Source organism: Triplophysa dalaica, chromosome 19, assembly GCF_015846415.1.
Source record: "Triplophysa dalaica isolate WHDGS20190420 chromosome 19, ASM1584641v1, whole genome shotgun sequence".
NCBI classification, from domain to species: domain Eukaryota; kingdom Metazoa; phylum Chordata; class Actinopteri; order Cypriniformes; family Nemacheilidae; genus Triplophysa; species Triplophysa dalaica.
The window spans coordinates 7,248,951-7,271,078 of NC_079560.1; the positions used below are offsets into that span (position 1 = coordinate 7,248,951).

Sequence of the window (22,128 nt, forward strand, 5' to 3'; positions counted from 1 at the left end):
AGAAAAAGCTTACCGGCGAGTTTCTCCTTTCTTTATTGCCAGTCATAAAGTAAGGCGCCGCCTCATAAAATGACTCTATATCACAGTGGCATTCTTAAAAAACCTGTTTTTTTCATGGGACATCAGGCCCTGAAATACAGAGGAACCATATCCAAGGTCAATGAGCTGATCAGCACCTGATAAATTCACCCAAGAGTTTAGCAATGATGGCTTCCCCCACAGAACTATGTCGCAAACCTGGCTGAATGGTTGGGGGAATTGGGAAAATATTTTTTACCTGACCAAAACACAGCCTAGAGTGGAGTCCAATTTGGTAAGGAGGTAAGAGACTGTTTTCGGTCACCGGTGTATAGAATTGTCAGAATGTGTTGATGTGCAGTCCAATTGCAACGGATTATGGGAGGATTTATCTGCGTTTGCTACATGAAAGTTTTCCTCGGGGAAAGATTAGGAAAACATCACGGCGCACTAACAGTGAGTTTTATTGGTCGCGCCGAGTGCCTGATGGGCAATTGGAAACTACAAGAATTCGACTTCGACGTCTTTCTCTCTTTTAATGAGATGTTTTTTCTAAATGTTTACAAAGTCAAACAACAAATCGTTAAATGGAAGCAAAGGCTTTCCAAAACATCAAATGCAACCCCTGCAACGCACAAAACGGCGCTTGGGGTGGTGAAATTTGTTTATTTTACTTAAGCCCTTATTTGTTGTTTTAATAACAGATCAGTCTCTCGGCCAACACAGTTGTTTTGGTGAACTCAAAGAGATTCTAGAATGAAGAGGAATGTGTCAGCACCCAAGGATATTTCAGCTAAATTGTTCCACGACAATATTTACGCATATAAAACCTAATTTCGGCGAAACATCAGCATTAAGGGCTATCAAACCGCTCACATTCAAATTAAAGTTGGGTTCAACAACATCAATGATGCCAGCTTCACATCACAACATCATCCTGGTCATGCACATTCATGCATTATGCATTTCTCTTTCCCAGGTATTTGTGTTTCATACAATGAAAACTGATTGATGTTTAAAAATACCTACGTTGCTTGACCTTTATAATTTATAACGGTACGGTTTCTATACACAAACTCTGCGTCAGCCATTAAGGGATCAAGAAATCATAACCTTCAATGAAATCATTGGAACCATTTTTCCGCAATTCGTCTTCACTACAGATCAGAGAACATGGGTCACAAATGGTAATGAACCCTGTTTTTAAAAAACGTGAAGTACAACAAAAGCTCTCTGGCCTTGAAATCAGACTCTTTGATGTGTCTACTTTATTCTGCAATAGGAAGATCACAGTGCTTTCAATTCAGATATTCACTCAAATTTTTTATTCTTACTGTATATTATTTACATACCCAAATAATATAAAACCAAATAACATTATATATAAATTGAATGGAGCATGCTTCAGTTTTAAGCAAAGAGAAGTAAAAGCGGATGGGATCAGGGCCACACTAAACTTCGCTGTTGTCATGACAATGAGGGCTCATATAATTGTTCAGTGTAGCATCCATGGCCCAAGATGCTAGGGTAGACTCCAGACTTTCTGAAAAGAATAATGTTTGGAGAATGGATTTAAAAAAAAAAGAGTTATCACCCTGAAATAGACACTTCCTGTTAAAAAGCACTTTCTTTAAAAATGCATCTATAAAAAAACATATTTTTGTTACACTTCTGCAGTTTTTGTGCTACTGTAATACTGATGTTAATTTCATACTGTTTGTTCTTGCATGATAAATTACTTGTGCGTTGTCATTTGTAAGCTGCTCAGGATAAAAGTTTCTGCTAAATGAGGGGTTTTCAAAGGGGGGTCCAGGGACCCCCAGGGGACTTCAAGAAGGTTCTAAAGGGGTCCCTCGAAAGTTTCAGAAAATATTTACATTTAGTCATTTAGCAGACGCTTTTATCCAAAGTAGGGGAAAACAATTGAAGCAATTTGTGCAACAATGCATAGGTGCAGTAAAACTGGTATCAGTTAGCCTTAAGTTTGTGAGAGTGATTTTTTCCCATTTATGGGCGGCACCACAAGACGCTGTTCGATCGCAGTGTGCAGGGATCAGGCGGGTACATAAGTCTGAATTAGCAAGTGAAGATATGGGGGTACTAAACCAGTGGTGGTTTTGTAGGTCAAGAGCAGAGATTTGAACAGGATGCAAGCAACTACAGGGAGCCAGTGCAACCTAATGAAGAGAGGAGTGACGTGCGCTCTCTTCGATTTGTTGAAGACCACTCTTGCCGCTGCATTCTGGATCATCTGTAAAGGTCTGGTTTTACAAGCTGGAAGACCAGCCAGCAGAGCATTGCAATAGTCCAGTATGGACAGGACAAGAGCCTGGACAAGAACTTGCTTACTGTAGCATGCTCAGACAGGAAATGTCTAATTCACCTAATATTGTAGAGGATGAATCTACACGACCGGGTGGTGCTGACAACATGATCTGTAAAGTTCAACTGATCATCAATTACCACTCCAAGGTTTCTGGCCATTCTGGAAGTAGTGAACCGTGATGAACCTAGTTGGATGAAGAGGTTGTGCTTAATATTCGGATGGGCCAGGATCACAAGCACTTCAGTTTTTGCAAGGTTCAGGTGCAGGTGATGGTCCTTCATCCAGAGAAAAATGTCATTCAGGCATGCTGAGATGCTGGCAGAATCTGTCGGATCCTTAGGCTGAAATGACAGGTGGAGTTGTGTGTCTTCCGCATAGCAGTGATAGGAAAAGCCATGTTTCCGAATGGCAGAACGAGAGATTCTGGGACTCGGGTCATTCAGAGTATCGTGGAGAGGTGAGGTCTCTGTCTTAAACTCTAAATATTTGCAAATATATTGTTTTACGTTATTAAGAATTACATATATGCTATAAAATAACATAAGAAACATTTGACTCAATGCAAATGTGAATTTATGAAGTTTTTCTGTGAGAAGGACTCTAACACAGGAATCAGTTGTATGATCAGTTATGTAAGGACTTGTCTTCAAACAGGAGAGAAGGAAAGGTCTGTATGCGGCAGGGAAAACCAAGGGTGGATTGAGTGGAAACGCAAGTGCTTCTACAATGACACTACAAAGAGCGGCAAATGACTTCAAAATGGTTTTAAAATGACAGCCTGTTATCAGGTAATAGCTCAACTCACAATAGGCTTCCTTTGTTCAACTTCTGTCTGCTGCGGAGAGAAGGAAGGCTGCATTAGAACGACGACTCTCAGCCTCTCACACAGAACTAAGACAAGACCATTGGACAGATCCAGGAAAAGAACGGCCACAGTTAAAGCGTCCATTCCCCGCGAACACAAATTTCAAACTTTAGTAAGTGTTATATTGCTATTATCGCATAAAAAATACCTGAAAAAGGAAAAAGCTCAAAGTTATATGCCAAGTGAGATATTGTCTTAACAGAATTCACTTTTCAAGGACTACTGAGAACGGCTGGAATTGACTGCAGCCCTCTACTTCCTGGGTACATGATGTCAGTATTCCGAGTGCTTTTAATAACCCACGCCCAAAGGAATACGCCAAAAAAGGTGCAAGTCTTTCCTCAGAGAACAGAAAGAGCCACTGGAGTAGTGTTCGGTTATCAGTGATTGTAAACATTTTACTGAGCTACGCGCTAAACTTCTTTCACTTTCATCACAGTACTAGTGATAAATAAAAATTCAGCTACACGCATTCTAAGATAACCAACGGTCAAAAAACATTTTCCATGACTTTAACATCGTCTGTGAAAGCTTTTCTGTGTCATACACTGATATTGTGTGCGCATTCCTATGTCTAAAACACTTCTATGAAACGTCCTTTGAAGTCCTGCTTGCAGTCTCCTAGTCAATCTGCTTGTTTTAATATCCGAATCGGGTCCAATATAAAAAGGCAAAACTAACACTTTTGTTATAAGTGATAATATAACCGGTCTGATCCAACCAGTCCGGTGTCATTTCCTTCGTAATAGTAGAAAAAAACGTGATCTCTAACAATTGCTAATGCAGTAGAAGACCTCCGTTACACTTCGATCGATCCGCATGTTTTTAACTGATGAGGAGTAGACGCCATTGTTACTGTTTATTGCCAAAAGCCAAAGCTTATGAATTCAGGTATACTGAGAGGGGGACCGACCAATCACAACAACTTGAGGAGCTGAACTCGCTGATATGGCATGGGTGGGACATCTTCACACACGCGCACTCTCTAAGCGAGAATCCAATCACGAAAGACCTGATCAGCTTTACCAATCAGAGCGTTTCGGAAGGCAGGGCTTTAAAGAAACATGAAGAAATCCAGTCGTTTCGTGAGAAGAGAGAGCGGTGGACGATAGACTTGAAATATGTGAAATATAAAGTTTTTTTTTAACTAGAAACATGAACATCCATTATTAAACACCCCAAAAACACAATCAAAGCTTCGAAAACAGGTAAAAAACGGGACCTTTAAGACAACCAGTCGAGAGTCAAACATGGAGATGTCAATTCTGATCAAATTGGCTTCGTGGTTAACACAAAATTTTACAACTTGCTTTTGTTTTTCCTAGAGGTTATTTTTTTCTGCAGTGATGGGGGTACACACAGGGTTCTGAATGAAGCTTGATATTTATTAGATTTAGTTATTTACTAACTGAAGTTAACTGGAAGGTTATCAAAAAGTCACAAGCACTTCAAACTGGAATTTGGGAGCATTTTCAGTAGTATTGGGAATTTAGTCAACAGTTTGTAGGGCATGGGGAGATCTCTCCAGGCCAAGTTGGTTTATTTGCCGACACAACTGGTAGTTACTCTAGTCATGGAAGTACAGATCATGCCTACTAAAATGGAAAAAGATCCAAATTTCCCAAACTGATTTCATTCCAAAAATACATTTCAGATCAGTACTACAATCTGACACAAACTACAATTGTGTCAAAAAATGTACTACTTTTGCTCCAATAATGTATCCAAGTAATCCATGCATTTTTTCAGTTGAAAGCAAACCTTTCAACCTGCCTGAAAAAAATGTTCTGGACAAATCTGTATTTTTTCAAAGAAATAAATAGGGGACTAGCTTAGGGCGTCTCACATTTAGCCCGGCTGCTCTAAATTGTGCCCAAACGTGATTGTCGCCCCTCCCAGAATACACACAAAAACTGGCATAAGCAAAATAAAAATGATTTATTGGACAGCAACTTTATTAGGACCTGCATCATTTTTTATGATTTAAATCTAGTGTGACCATCAACGATGCAAGTGATGTGTACAACTCAAATTAATCATAAGCTACAAACCATTTACAAACAAGTTTATTTCATGATATTTCTTTAACTTAATATGGGGAAACGTCATTTCTATTGGACAAATATATGCTTTAAAATATATGCTTTTTTGGTCAGTAAGTCAGTTTTCTCAATACATCCAACCATTGGCAAAGATGTTGAAAAGTTTTTTTTGGGCCCGTAAACAGACAAACACAAATTTCTTTGGAGGGAAGTGTAAGCTGAAAGACAGTAGAAGTAACTGACTAAACTGTAACAACAGTCAAAAAGTAGAGCTATTTTGACTTTATTTCTCTTTCCACTGGGTTTAATATACTCCTGCCAGTATGTTCTAGACTCCAACTCGTGGGACTGGGACTCATCTCATCCTTTAAAGGCCTGAAGAATTGGATCAATACTTAAGCCTCTTATCATCTAAACCCAAACACAACACACATTTAATCTTCACTCAGATTTAATGACCGGTTCTAAATAACACCTCACAAAAAGCTCTTTGTGCTTATGGTTACATCGATCCGACAAAAAACGAGGTTTCACCCCAACAAATCCATTGGAATGTGTCAAATACTAGATAATAGTTTTACAGTATCCCAATCTTCAGAGACAGCATTTCATTTTTTACCAGGTTGCTAAACAACAGGCTTGGAATATTACTTGATAGGTTGACACTCACCCTAAATTTAAGTAAGTTTTATATCTATTTTTACGCATATTTACTATAAAAAAGCAAATATTAAATAATTTGATATAAAACACAACCCTGCTCTTATTTAAAAAAATATATAAAAGCTAAATAAACATGAAGGAAACTATCATCGTGTTGTGTAAAATTTGGGAGAAATTAATTTATCCCACATCAAGCACCAAGTTTACCAATAGGCACCCCATTGCATCACTAGGTCTTATACAAACATCAGACTATAGGTATGTCTCTGGTCTTGGTTTTCTGCTTGCTAGACACACTCTTTAGCAGAAGCTCCATCAGTGTATCACAACCAACTGCTGGGTCCTCTCTTTTCATCCTCCAACAACTTTTTTTCCCACTGGTTCATATAGCTTCTCGTCTCAGCCTCTCCTTCGAGCAGCTCCGGGAGGGATGTAATGGGTTTGAAGGGGCGTGCGCCGCTGTGACTGTGGTTTGTTGTCACAAACACAGTGTGAACAGCATGCAAATCTGCATGCAAACCCTACCCTCCTGGTGTGAGCTGCGGGGTCCATGCAACAGAGAATTCGGTAGTGATGCCTCTCTGGCACAATGATGACAGCTCTAACTGTTCCCTCTCTCTAATACTGCAAACAGCACAATGCATAGTGGGGGTGGTCTCACTCAACTTGACATGTACTCAGACAAGCAAAGCCAACATGATCTTATTACTGCTTGTAGGTATTGGAACATAAAGCACACAGACTCATGCACACAGAGTTGGGTGTCCATGTTATATGGGGACTTTTCACAGACATGACTTTTATACTATACAAACTGTATATTCTGTTCCATAAACCATGCATATTTATATTTTCAAACAAAGATCAGAATTTTTCTAATAGGGACCAAAAATATATCCCAACAAGGTCAAACAATTATTGGTATTACTTGGTATTAAGGTCATGGTTTCGATCCCAGGGTATTGCACATAGTCAAAAACAAATGTATAATACAATGCAACGTAAGTCACTTTGGATAAAAGCGTCTTCCAAATGCATAAATGTAAACGTAAAGGAGCAATGTGGAGATTTTAGCAGCATCTAGTGGTGTGGTTGCAAATTGCACCCATGCATCTCACTCCACCCCTCACTTTCGAAGGACCTAAATGGCTAACACAGGGCCAAGATTTTGCGTTTTCACTTCTTTGCTGAAGTAGATAACGTATTAATGAAATGGGCTCTGTAAAGCAGATTGTCCATTTAGGGCTACTGTAGAAACAACATGGTGTGTTCCATGTAAGGAGACCAGCGGTGTATGTAGATAGAAATAGCTCATTCTAAGATAATAAAAACATAACGCTTCATTATATTAAGTCTTTATACACCTCTGAAAACATAGAGCGCTTTCTCACCTAGTTCGGTTCATTTGATCGGACCAATTAAAAGGATAAAATGTAGAGTTTTTCAGCAGTTTAGGGATGGGTACCGAGAACCGGGATTTATTTGGACCGCTACATAATTGAGTCAATACCAGAGTATCGATAAGCTTCATGATAAACGAAACTGTCATAGATAAAGCCTTGTTTTATCTTTGTGTATTCGGGTGATGAATGGAATATTAGAGGCTGCTGCCTGTCATTTTCCATTCCTGAATGATGTCCGAATGGCCGAAGTTTGCTTGACGTATGTGTGATATCTAGGGCCATAAGAGAGTAAAAAAGAGAGTAAATGTCTTTTACATTCTTATTTCAGTCATTTGACATGTCTACCTAATATGGCATTATAAGTTTTATTCTGTATCGTGAGGTTTCTAAGATGAAATCTGCATGGTCAAATCGACAACATCCAAAAATCAATCAGTGAAAAGGTGTTACAATTTAACATCAACTGCTTCTTTCTTGTTGAACATTTGTTATTAAATTCAGACATACAACTTTTATCACTTTTATAAGATCTGGATTTCATACAGAAAGAAATTAAGTCTTTAAAATGTCCTTCTCCGACAAAGGTTCTCCATCATATTCTGATGAATGAGAGTCTATGTGAATGTGTCTTTGTAGAACTCATTCGTCTGTGACACCACCCTTACAAAATGACAGTTTTTCTGTTCGAACGCTTTTCCAGTGGATTTTTTAAGATTTCTACATATATAGATAGTGATATATATATAACAGGGTTGATTTGTAAGATGCTCCCGATGCATTAATATTATACTCAATGTCAATGTCCATCTCAATGTCTACTCAAAACAGAATAAATGTCTGAATAAGTAAAGATAACACTACAAAATTACCATTTATCAGCATTTCCACATCTATTGCAGACTTTTGAATTCCAAGAAAGCAAACCTCAGGAGTGACATGAAGTTGCCCAACAGCAACAGGAAAGACAGAGTATGCCAAGATGCATTAAAAACCATAAGAAAATACATCAAATATTCATTCTTGAACTTTTCCTCAAACACATGTAAAAATATTAGTATTTCGTTGTTTAAAAATAAATATAAACTTTTATTCTTTCAAGTTTTCAAAGTAAAAAAACATTGCGTCTTTTTGTTTCTTCATTTATGTTTTCTGTAAATACATTTTTTGGGGGGAATTTGTATGAAATGTTGTCAAGTAGTTCAAACACAGAATATAAAAAAACCTAAACCACATACCTATAAAAAGGTATAAAAAATATGTGTGTGTATTAATGGTAGCAGCTGACGATGTTTTCTGTATACAGAGATTAATAGATGCAAAACAGGACAATAGCTACCGACACACAAAGCACAAACAGGCACGTGCAAAAAACATGCCGTTTTCAAACAGATGCCGTTTTAAATATGACCTCCCAGTTTGTATGTGTGGGAAGCTGCAAGTCATATTCTTCCTGAACAACTACTACACTTCAAGACAATAAAGACCACAACCCACTAGTGTAGTGAGTGATCCACACCACCATCAAAATATTTTACTGCCACAAATCTCAATCGTATCACCTCGAAGCTGCTCACCCCATTCTGCTTAGTGACTTCAAAAACATGCATCATCAAAAATGTTTTCCAGTATGGGTAAAGCAAATGCTTTTAAAAAGACACACTCCATCAAACAGAAAAAACATGCATGCACTAAACACTCAAGCTAAATCCACACCGTCACACTTCTCAAATCAGCTAGAGTCAATATTTACAGGATGGACAGAAGAGCGAGCCAGAAGCCAAAGTCAACCATTTCCAAGTACCGTCTGCTTGGCTAATTGGGTACATTGTCTTTCACTTAGGGGTGATTGAAGCATAGGAACGGATCCAGGCAGCCCGGCGGAGCTTCATCAGTGAAAGTTACTGTGCCAGCGTGGAGAGGCGAGCCAGTCTCTTGAGCCAGAAGCTTTTGATTCTTAAGATGTTCTGAAGTTCTTTTTCCTTGCGTGCTCGTCGGCTGATCTGAGACCATTAAAAATGAAAGGAGCCCGCTGGTATACTGAGGGATTTGTGAACCCGGCTGCACTCGGGAGAAGTTGGGCTAAATGATTCCTGTGTCGGAGAACCTCGACGCTATTGTTCACATGCTCACAGATGTACTTCTAACCCAAACGCTGACTTGGATTTGCGGAGTGGATAGCTGATAAAGGGTCTTTAGAAAGACAGGACCCTTAAAAGCTTTCGCGGGAGGGGATAGCAGGTGTGTGCTGCATTTCATACAAAAATTATGATTTATCAGTTTCTTCACACATTTTGTCTAAAATTGAGCCAGCTCAAACCATACATGTCTTGATGCAAATATTACAGATTTGTTGTGGCCATAGAAACATGGAATAAGTTAAGCCCTAATGTGTTATTGTAACAAGATTCAATAAAAGGAAGGAACGAGGCGGGAACCGGCAGACATTTAAATCAAGTTTTAATATAAATAATAACAGCCGCGGCCCCTCACGGACGACCGCCGGCGAAATAACATAAACATAAATACAACCGTAACACAAGTTCCGGTCCTCTCTCTTCGACGGTCCGGTCGCTCGTTCCTTTTATATGCTCCCAATCTCCTACGTGATTCGAGGCTGGTGTGCGCACAGCTGGCGCTCATTCACAATTACTCACAGGACTCGAACCACGGTCTCGCCCCGCCTACTCTACTACAGTTATATTTTAAATAATTATAAACGTGTTTGATAGGGAATTTCTTGTGAAGAACTACATGATAAACATATGAGCAAACCAAATGTGCCAAGAGGACATCTATATCAAGTCAAATGAAAAATGATGTATGTGTGGTGGCCTTAGAAACACAGAATAAGTTAAGCCCAAAAGTGATGTTACATTACTATAAAAATCTTTAAAATCATGTTTAAAAGTGGAATTCTTTGTGAAAAAACTACATGATACACATATGATTCTCCAAAGAAAGATCCAACGAATCGGGAAATCAGAAGAAAAACATGCCAAAGGACGGTACATCTTGCAATCAACACAAAATATATTGTTTACTTATAAAATAAAATTGCAGAGCCTCATGGGACAACTTCTATTACCTCACCTTACCCTACCTTAATACACACAATTTGTCATTTCTGTTGTTTTTAATTAAAATAGTTTTTGGTTTGGTTGATCTTAAACATCAACACCATTGGAAAACAGGTTAAAGTCTCAAAATCTAATTTTGAGATTGGACGCGTCAAAGATATCAAGGATATATTTTCACACAATGTTCTTTATATCATTTTATTTAGAAAACAGTAAACCAAGGTGGCGGAGAAACAGCCAGACACTGTTGTGCCCTGTCAGTGTAAATGCAATCTGGCAGACAGCACTTGTGGTCATTTATCTACATATGCAAACAAATGATTATTTAATTTGTAACTATATACATCAAACAGATTAAGTTAATTGAATTTCACTTAAACGGTCCTGCTGTTAATTTGATATCAAAACAAGTATGGAATATTTAAACTAAATCAACTTAACTTGATTTAAATGAATTAAAATCTAACAGTATCAGTGATTAAATAGTAATTAGAACAGACTAGAATGATTACATAAACATGATTATTGTCCTTGACCTTTATTTTCAGAATAATCATGGGGCACTTATAGCAGCTGGATAGATGGGAAAACGTAATATATTTGGTTTTGTTCTTATGCTCGAGTTGTCCTTGGTCAAAAATGGCTCTGAAAAATGGTTTCTGATTTTGACTGAATTAAAGAGAAGAGCTAGCAGTGGCAAACAATAAACAATGTTAGCTGTCAACTAGATTTTGTGAGTTTACAGTCTATAAAGTAAAATAATATTTGCCTTATTTTATTCCGAGTTTGAAAAACAAACTTGTTCCCCGTGCAGATTGGCTAACCGGTATCTGGTGTGAAAGCAACACAATTTGTTTTCCACAAAAGAAATCCAAGTGTACAGCATTCCTGAAAGGTACACCGTGCAGTTAAGGAAAACAGCGCTCTCGGCTGACAGGGAAAGATAATGTATTTTAGATAGAGCTTATACACTGGACCGTGCCGCTGTCCATCAGTCCATCACTGCTTCCAGTCGATATCTCAGAGAGACTTAGACATGTTTATGAAAGAGGTGGGGGGAGGATGTGGAATTCGTCGTGCGCAGGGGGGTTTCAAATTGGCATGCTTGGAGACCTAGATGGATTTTACACAGTTAATTAAGATAAAACGATTCAATTCAGCAAAGATTGAGTTGCGATTGAGCCCAATCTGCTCATGGTGGCTGCTCTGATTAGCAGCCACAAAATGTATTTGCGGAGATTTTGATGCGAGACAATATTCCCGTTTTCAATTACACACACGAACAACCCCCTAACTACCAAAACTGACTCATTTGCATGATTGAAATATAATTACGGCGAGATGAAAAAATGCCTGTGTTTTGTTAGCTGTTACAATTGTCTTTAATTGTTTCTGCTGTTTGTTTTTTGTTTGTCAGCGTGCTTGTTTTCGGCAAGATGTATTCACACCAATCGATCTCTGGGTGAGTGAATAAGGACGAGATCATTTTTCGCATGGCCAGTCTCTTATCACCCATCTCTCACAATAGTGAAAACCGAAATATCTTCTTAAACGTGAACTATATCTACACTTTACTCTCATAGAGTGACATGACTGTTTACCGTATACAAAATACTTAATATTATTCATGCAGAGGAATTTTGTGAGCCCACTGTGGAATCCTCTGTGGAGAAATCTATGACAATAAGAAAACTAGATGCTCTCTGTCAATATGTCTGAAACCTCTAATGGCGCCTCGCGGCTGTTCGTGCGCTGACAGCCGTTGATCCGCACTATTAACAACTTACTGACGGTTCTCGTGACTCAACAAACCGGCGAAAATTTCCCTTCAGAATAAAACTGTAATCAGACATAATAATGCTGTATTATTTGCCAAGGCCTTATTTCCAGAGTCTCGTACCATGAGATTTTATAAAACTGGATTAAGATGTATATGATCTATGCCTCTGTAATTCACTGCCCTTATCTCTCATTACTCCGTAGGTAAAGAACAGTGCCTTCCATTCGACTTTAAGTCACATTTTGCCAGCCTCTCTCTCTGACATGGTCCCTGAGGGACAGAATTTGAGCATCCCCCTTCACGTCCTCCTGTCTGATCCATTTCAGTGCTTCCAGTGGCCTTTTCTCTCCTAACAGAGTCAGTGTAGATGCCTTCACGAAACAAAACGGACACACATTCAATGCCTCTGCCGAATCTAAATGTCAATGGTATGCCATGTATCACCATTCATCATGACGATGATGTTTCATGCTTTCCTCAACGTTACATACCAACGCAAATACCGGGCGGGTGATTCATCTGTCCAATTCATGTTTCGCACATCAAACAATCAACAACTGACGACGATCAATTCTGCATTTGAAAAGCCATATGATTCGCTCACATGAGAAACTCAAAGCCAACAAACTTCCCATATGTTCACAGTAAGTTATAGATCTTATAAGAGGTTTACAATAGCTGAAAGTCAAATTAGTCAAGTGATGCACTTCATCACCCCCAAATTAAACAAAGAGTGGAATGCATTTTGAAAGCCTTCTGAGAAGACGTTGAAAAAGGCCGTGCTGCTAAAAGGTCAAGTGTATTAAATTTTCCGCCATCTAGCAGTGAGGTTGTAAATTGAAACACCCTTTCGTAGCAATATGGCGAATGGCATAGGGTAAATATGTCATCACGATTTTTCTTCTTTGCCGAAGGAGATAACGTATTTACCAAACGCACCCTCAACTTTTTCAGATTTCAGAACTCAAAACAGGGATTAGTGGGTGTGGATAAGACCATTTCCATTTTTCTATTAACCATATATGCCAAACGCATTAGTGATAACCTCATTAGATGTGTTGCTGTCACATTTATCTCTGCACTCATAATATGGATGGTCAACCTGACCTGGATGTAAATCTCATTTGATGAACTTCACTCGGGACAAATAAATCAAATTTGCATGTAAAAGAAGATGGGAAATCTATAACATTAGAAAGAAAGGAAATTATTCTAAGGCGTGTGTATATACAATACTATCTCAATTTGATGCAATCACCTGCAAAAATTGCACCTCTCGAAAGACAAACGCCGGAGGCTTTGGCTTTCCAGTTATTACAAACAGAATTTAGCGAGTCTTTCTCGCTTGCAAAAGTAATGATAAGATCATTGCGAGATTGAATTCAGCCCTAGAGTATTGAATGCTCTTCCGATCCTGAAAAGAGTTGATTTTTTTAAACTAGCAAAACTGTTTTGACGCCCTTAAACAGTGTATATCTCATCATTCTTTCAATTGTAATTCTCAACAAGCTGCAAGCCAGCTCAAATCAGTGAAAGAAATCTCACCGGAGCCTGAGCAGTCGACAAACACTGCAGTTTCACACTTATGAGTGTTCAACTTCAATATAAGACAAAAACAGACTAACTGTATAGCAATTAAGCCAAAAGCCGCTTCAAACCGCACAATCAAGGACAAGAGCCAATCACCTGAGACAAGGTGTTCTCTACATCAGACACGGCACCATCTCTCACGGCACCAAACAGACCCACATTTTTCCCGGAGTGCCGAAGAGCCACGTTTATGGAGATTACATACAGTTGTGGGGTGAGCCCAATTACCTACAGCAAATGTACTGCACGGAGCCAAAACCCACGGCAGCCCACGGCGAAACAAAAGTGATTTCACAGCTTAATTTTAATCTGCAGGCTTCGGCCTGGTCTCGGGTCCCCCATGTGGGCCTTTAAAAATTTGATTTATCTTTACACTTTAAAGCAGACCGGTGGCCGCACCAGCCCGATGCTTAGTGATGCTTCTGAGAGTTCTTGTACTCGTGTCGGGTTTAATGAGACGCTCTGAATACAGAAACGGCGCTCTGCGGAAATGCCAATTTTCAGAGGGGGCATGAATCAGATAAACAGGGAGGGTAAAAAGTTTGACGGATCAAACGTCTGAAGGTTCACAGGAGTTGAAACCTTTGTATCACTGCAAGCACAGGGGAAACGTTTAATAAAGCAGTGTTTGGGAGTTCCTAACTGAAAGTGAAACTACAAACTTTATAAGCTACTTTAACTAGGCTATTCTCTAAAAATGCTGGGTTATTTTCAATTTATGGTTAGGTCAAAAAGGGATAACCTAACCGCCTAACATTTCTAGGTAAATTTAACCCAACGATTGGGTTTGTATCTCCCTCTGCAGCAATGGTTTTAGTTTGATGCGTTGTCACATCGTGCTAAAAAAATAAAGGGTTAATAATTGAATAAAATTTAAGAATACAACTCATTTCACATATGCTTTATTTCTGTGAAAGTCTGTTCTGATGATTTGTGTAAATTAACTAGTTTCGAAACAAACAATTCACCATTCCTAGAAGTAATATTTTTAAGTATTTAATATTTTAAGTATGTTATTTAAATATATAAATGTTTTGTATATAAAATTATATGTGAAAATGTGTTTTATTGAAACCCAATTACTATTTACACATATTGAAATAATCATTATCTTTGTGCAATACAAATGCTATAGTGTAAATTCAAAAATGATATCATTTATAGTTATACAAGATGACTCCTTCTTAAAGGGACAGCTTACCTAAACATATTTTTCATCATTTATCATCTTTCTTCTGCAGAACAAAAGAAAAATTTATTTTGAAGAATGTTGGAAACTAAACAACATTGGATCCCATTAACTCCTATTGTATGGACCAAATCAATGAGACATTTCTAAAAAAATATTTTGGGTTCCACAGAATAAAGAGTCAAATACAGGTTTTAAACAACATAAGAATGAACAAATGATATCAGCATTTATTTATGTGTGAACTTCAAGCATATTGTAGTGTAGCTAAATACTCAAAAAGAACATGTTGGCTATAGGTTCCCTATATTACTTTTAATCCAGCTCCCCCAACACTTGAACAAATACCCGGGTAATATCTCAATAATGTTCCAATCTAGTGGCTACATTTCAGTGTGACGGTTGATGTGGAAAGAGGAACCATGGTACACCAACCATGAGGAAACCAGTTTGGAGCAGCAGGGAAAGGTAATTGCCTGGTTGGTGCCATGTGAGATGAGCGTGGAGGGTGTTGCCCCATCTGTGGGCTGTAATATAAGAGAAGGTGGAGAGATGTAGAGAAGCAATTCACTTTCATTTAGATTTAGGCTGCCTAAACCCAGCTGAACCGTGATTACCAATGTTAATTCAATTTGGGAAAGAGGTGAAGGGCAAAGAGGAGGGTCAGAGGAAGGAGCTGAGAATGGGGGAAGCAGGTTTGGTGATCTTATCGAGGAACGCAGACCTTACCAGGCCAAAGAATTATGTAAACGAAGCAGGGGTCAGCACGTTTTCCCCTTCCTGGCACAAGCAATAACTTTACTGAAACGTGGGGATTAAGATAGTGAAGAAGTGGTGTAAAGATAATTACTGGACTAGTTTTCTGTGCAAAAACATAAATTTTTAGTCTGAGCTGCGCTACTAAAACAAATGACTTTTAAAATGCAAAAGCTGTTATGGGCATGCACACATACGCTTTGATTTTAAATAAAACTCACAGAACAGATCGTTTTCCATATGGTGGCCATAATTACAGCAAATCTAAAGTATAACAAGCACAAATAAATATATTAATCTTTGGTCATACTTTAAAAGTAAAATCTGGCTGTCAGAAAATTTTTTTATAATTGAAGTACAGGGACAACTTCAATGTCACATAATGTCATTTGTCACTTATTAAATTGTAAAGATGTTGCGTAAGAGTGACCTTTAAAATTTAAATTGGAGTGCAAAAATTATCCAAATCTAATAGCTCTGTAATTTGTGCAATTTATAAAATTTGAACAGACGTATAAGTCTCACAAACATTGAAAGTGCTCAATATGCATTAACAAAAATATCCAATGTGCTCCTGTTTCCATTACCATATGAAATGGCCTGCAAAATTATAACCATCAATGGCAACTGATGTCTCTAAAAGGGTCTAAACACTTTGTTCCTGAATTCAGTTGAATCCATTATTGGAGTGAATGACTTCCAAAACATTGTAGAATTGAGATTTTGCCTTAAAAACATACAGCCGTGGAAAATGGAGAAGGTTTAGGCGCTATTTATTTCCCAAAGGCAGCGTTGCTGAAAATTGGTAGATGCGGCTAGAACCCAGAAAAATCTTTGATGGTTTGAATCCTTCACATTGCTAGCATTCACTATTATCTTTGCACTATTGAATATTTTTGACATATGGCTAGACATGTAATTGCTGCAGAACAGTAAACGCTGGATGTTCTTTTGAAACACATCGTCTGATTTGGTGGATGTTTTGATAAGCCTTTCACTTAGAATGAGAGCAGCCTTTAAAAAGATCTTTGCCTAGATCCCAAAAGAGAACTGCATGCTCTTTCACCATCTATAGACAATTTCTAGATATGGGTTATTGCAAAAAGATAAAAGATGACCCGATTACTACACTGATTTTAATATACAAATTATATCTTGAGGCTACTTGTCTATGAAAGCCCCATTTTTTTGGCTCTCGGACATCGATTGTAAAGTTACATTTTCACAATGTAAAAATCACAACCATAATAAGTATACTGCTAAATAAATATAATTTAACTGCCGGTAACTGTGATGTCCAAACCAAATTTTTAAGTACCCCATTATACTGGATATCATATAGTCTTTCTCTTTACATTATTAAATTCTTTCCTTAATTACAAAAAGGCACAATAGATACTGTGGATAAAAACAGACCCACCTGTGTTCTGTCATTGACATAAAAATAAATAAATAAACTTAAATAAATAATTAGATTAATTACAGTTTGTCGTTTTCTGCTTCATAGATTAAAGCCAAATCCTAAAAACACTGTTTAGGTACCCCCGGGCATTCTTTGTGTGGAAATCACAGGTCTAGCGGGACGCTGCCTTAAAATTTGAGATTTTGCACCGAGACTGACTAAGCACGGATAGCTGTTTGTCATTCCATCCCCAGCGCAATGACCGTCAGGACCCTCGCGGCGAATTCTGCAAGAGACTTGGAAAAAATAAGCGAGAACCACGCTAGAAAACAGGAAGAGAATAAAACTGTCAAGGGTAGAAATAGGTGTGATGTGATCCCACTTCGACACTTCTCCCGGCCAAGTTTGGAGAGTGAGAGATGGGTGGTAAGTAGTTTGACTAATACTCTGTTAGCTAATATGTCCAGACCACCTACTGAGCTGCACCCGTCTCTCTGGCTCTGATGTTTTCTAGTATAAGCGGTGGTGTGTGCTCAGCAAATGAGTCCCTGACTCTCAGCCCTTATACGAGGGAGATGCGCACGATGCTCCCACTGGTAAGCGCAAGCTGGTGGGAGTCTGCTCAGGCTTTCATGATAATGTATGAATCTCTCTGCTGTTTTACGCTCCCAGATGCAAGGCATCGCTTTTCGGTTCACATGAGAGTCTGCGAGGAGGAAAACGTATATTTTGTGCAAGTTTGCAACAAATGTTCTTCTTAGTTAAGGTGCACAAATTGCAATGATGGACCACGGCTAAGCTCTCATCTAATATAATGCAAGTGCTTAGTTGTGCTGTGAAGGAACACACATTTTCCCTGTTGTATCTCCAGAGATTAAAATGGTAATGTCTTTTTTACTGCCACGGGAAATCCTACAGGCAAAGTAAAACAGAAACAGATTACTATCTAGGAGTGCGACACGTAGTACTCGCTCTTAGATTTTTCTTGCAGTTTTTTATGTTTGGAGTGTTTACAATGGATCTGTTCCAAAGCCTAGTGAGCTGCCTTGCTGCCTTCATCCTATCTGAAATGAAACCTCGTAAATGAAAGTTTTGGATGACTCTCGTGGCATTAGCATTTTGTTTAGCTTATATTCTTAGCACAAAACACAAAAATGGGTATATTTACAATCAACGTTTCTTTGGCTCTGTTCAATATCCTTTTTTTCCCTAATGAGCTTGTTGCAGTGCATTATGGGATTGCTTTTCTTAGTCAAGGGCACATGCAATGCAAACGCAGAATCTGGCCAAAAACATCTCCTTCTATCTCCTATTTTGGGGATTTTATTTATTGCTATATTATTATTAATCACCCTTTATGTTTGCAAATACCTTCTAAAAAGTATAACACATTTGTTTCTAAACTCGAAGTACACCTTTGGGACTTTAAAAGTCTTCGAACCCGGCCAATGTCTTTTTTTAACTCAACAACGGAATAAGAGTGTGTCAAGCAGCGTTGGGCAAGTTACTTTGAAAAAGTAATTAATAACTACTTACTAATTACCTATTCAATAGTGTTATTAGTCCACAAGATATTTCTCTAACAATATATCAATATCCTTAGACATGACGATGATCATAATGCTCACGCTAATCATTTCTGAGGTCTAAATTACCACGTCGAGCCGAGACGGTCAGATTGACACTTATTTATTTGGACCATGCGCAACAAAACACTGTCCCCGCATTTATTCTTACTGATGTCGAGCAGGAAGGGACATACTGGTTCTGGCAGCCACCCTGAATTATGAGGGAGGTGATTATAGCCCCTCTCTCGCTTTCTCCAAAAGCGAAAGATCAGTGAGAGAAAGACAGCTCTTGTAATCACTCTTAATAGTCCTGTTGTTTGTGCGAGTGTGCGTGGTAATGACGCTGGCACTTCAGCGTGGGCTCACAGGGGACCCACTATTATTTCATCGTCTCATTGCCTTTCCGCAAGCACCACAACAGGTGCCTCCTCAAGGTTCCCAGCCAGTTAATACAATAAATTGTGGTGCGTATTTATTTTTGATTTAACCGACTGTTTATATCTAATTGTTGCCAAGTCACACCAAGAGAGAATGTAGAGTTTAATGGTCATGCATTGATCATTAACCGGACCAATCACTGTAATGCACTTCAGCCTCTGTCTTTATATTATGATCCTCATAAGGTTTTCATGAAAGCACAAATTGCTATCAGCTAAATGAATGATATGGACCCCCTCTTTCTTTCAGCATCATGTTTTGTCAGTTTAATGATTCACCGGTTTATTTTGGGAGTAGGGAAATGATGATGAACAAGGAAATTCATGCTTCCTGTCTCCATCTAAAATAAATTGAAATGATAGAACATTTTCCTGGCCTTTTGGCCTAAATCGCTTTGATGACTGTAACTAATAAAAGCATCCTTGGGGAACTAATTTCATTGGGAATCATTTATTTGAGCAAACTGCTCTATGTGACAGACCTCGCTAAAATACTCGAAACGCTGCTTGAGAACCTCTACTGTATACGCAGCAAATTTACTTTGACACACAACTAAGATATGTTATTATTGTAAATGTTTACTAAAAATATGTGCACGTGCACAACATGATGAAGCATATGGATGAGTCAATGTGTGTGTTGTGGTTCCATGCAACATAGCTTGATTTGGTTTTCAAAGATCTTGCAAGATTAAAGTTTTAAAATGCAGCAATATGTGTATATTTAGCAACTTATACGGACATTAAGACCACACCTCAAACTGCTTTCCAACAAGCGAGCTATGTAGTGATATGTACATTTAAATCGCACATCTAGAAAAGTGTAATCACACAGCATACCATGCCACCTCACTATAATTAAACTTATGTGGCTGTGGATCAATTGGCAGAGCCATGCACCGCGCAAACGTCATGGGTTCGAATCCCAGGGGACGCAAAATATGGATTGAATGCACTCCATTAATCTAGACTGGGACACATATTTCAACATTCATCTGTATCCTAAACACGGAAACAAGGGAAAAACACAAAAGCACGACAACCAACACATATAACTAGACATTAAACCAAGAATTCAGGAGCGCACAGGCACCTGTCAAACTCACCACTGCAAAGCATAAAGAACAGAAGCCCAACTGGGCTAAGGAGCATCATCTTCACTTCTCTGAAGTTGGTCGGGGATGGAGGCGACAACGGAACAGCTCAACGGGATCCAGCGATTGCAACTCCCATCAAAAAATCATCTAAGAGATGACACGTTTGGCTTTCATCTCTTCGCAAAGAAAAAAAAACCGAGTATCGATTATTTTTACAGAGCCAAGTTAGGGACGATTTCCCCTCAGAACATTGCGAAATGAGTCTCTCCTGTCGTGCAATTACATAAAAATGGCATCATCTCGACTGCCATGATCCGTTTCATTGATTTACAAGTGACCGAAACCGAAAATGGATGTGGAGTAAACGAAAAGAACGCCAAAGCCATAAAAGTCGCGCCTACGATCCTTTAAAGCATCGCCTATTTATAGCGAAATAAGTGCAAAGCCACAAGTGTCTGTTTTCAAAATTGTCAAGTGGGCGTCGATCCGTTTAAATAAGCCCTAGTTTAAAGAGCAAGTTGAAGAATTAAGCAAAGTTGAAAAACGTACGATTTCCCCAAATAAGCACTGGGTCCAAATAAAACGCTTCCTTATGATTTTACAACCCGTTATAAATCCAGGATGCGCGAGATTCTTGCTGCACAAAGAAACACTTTTCTAAGAGAACCTCTGCAGTTCAGGAACAACGTGGACCATTTATAGAAAATAAGTCATCACAAAAACAAGACGATAAAATGCTATAGACAACATACGCCTGACTTCCAGTTATTTAGCACACTTTAAGAAATCAAGTCCAGCATTCCGCGTGTGACGTGAGCCTATCCCCGTCGCAGATTTGAGCTTTAAGAACAAGCTGTAAACTTGCAGAGTAAGTCATTTGACGCATGCAAATCATTTGTTCCGTGCAAATGCTTGATTCTCTCATTCATGAAGTCCACAGTGAATATTCCTCATGCTTTCCTATAGTCTTTGGGTTCCGCAGCGACAGACATAGTGAGTCATGATACTGGTGCGCTCTCTCTCTCTCTCTCTCTCTCTCTCTCTCTCTCTGGCTGGCAAATGCTGCTGAACTGGGAGGCGGAACGTCAAGAGGATCACAGCACACTGGTGCTTGTAACAATAGTAAACTACAGTGGTCAGTGTACATATAAGGTTAGCTTGCCTGCGATGTAGCCTACTTTAATTGCCATGCATGCATTGCAAAAGTATTAATAAACATGCAAGTAAATCATATCATGACATGCACACCAGAAATCATGCGATCAATTAGTTGCTGTACAGAAAAGGGAATGTTTTGGCCAGAAGCATTTCAATGTGTTAAATGTTACACGACTTGGGTTCATTCAACTTAGCTCAGGATGAATGATACTCCACTTTAAATGTATTTAATAAATCATACCACGCTATTTAAGTGTTTTATTGTGGGTTTGTAATTATGAAACAATTTAAGTGACTTATGCGCTGTTGTATGCGCCAAGTGTCGACATTGCCCTCTAGTGGTTTAAACCATTATATTTTTAATAACGTTGACGGCGTTTTCCACACATGCCACCGAAATTAAACCACAGCTTACTGCAAGACTACTCAACCTGGCCTGAGTTTAATTGAAAAAGTGCAAATGAAGACGGCCAGATCGCGATTATCGAGGTTTTTACACATTTAAGGTACGTATGTGAGTATCGCTGTGTCTTATGAAGCTAAGTAAATCTTTAGCATAACCGCAAAGTTTGAAACATTACACATAAAAGAAAGTAGTTGTAGAAAGCACGAATATTTCCCTAAGCAGTGTACTACATCAAATAAAAAACTTCGAAGCACAACCTACAACGTGCGTAAAACAAACTGTTAAGATGCGTCACATTGGCTCAACAAAGGGTCACCATTCGTTTGCACTGATAAAGGGTGTCAACAATTT

General features: G+C 38.6%; 1 protein-coding gene across 1 annotated transcript in view; it reads right to left on the bottom strand.

The window, feature by feature from the left end:
* The window catches only part of si:dkey-112m2.1 (transmembrane protein 132C), a 103,839-nt gene extending 82,827 nt beyond the window's left edge, over positions 1–21,012 (bottom strand). Inside the window, exon 1 of the mRNA XM_056731208.1 lies at positions 20,223–21,012. Coding sequence (XP_056587186.1) covers positions 20,223–20,271 — 49 coding nt within the window. The 5' untranslated portion in view covers positions 20,272–21,012. The remainder of the gene's footprint in view (positions 1–20,222) is intronic.
* Positions 21,013–22,128: the final 1,116 nt, after the last annotated feature.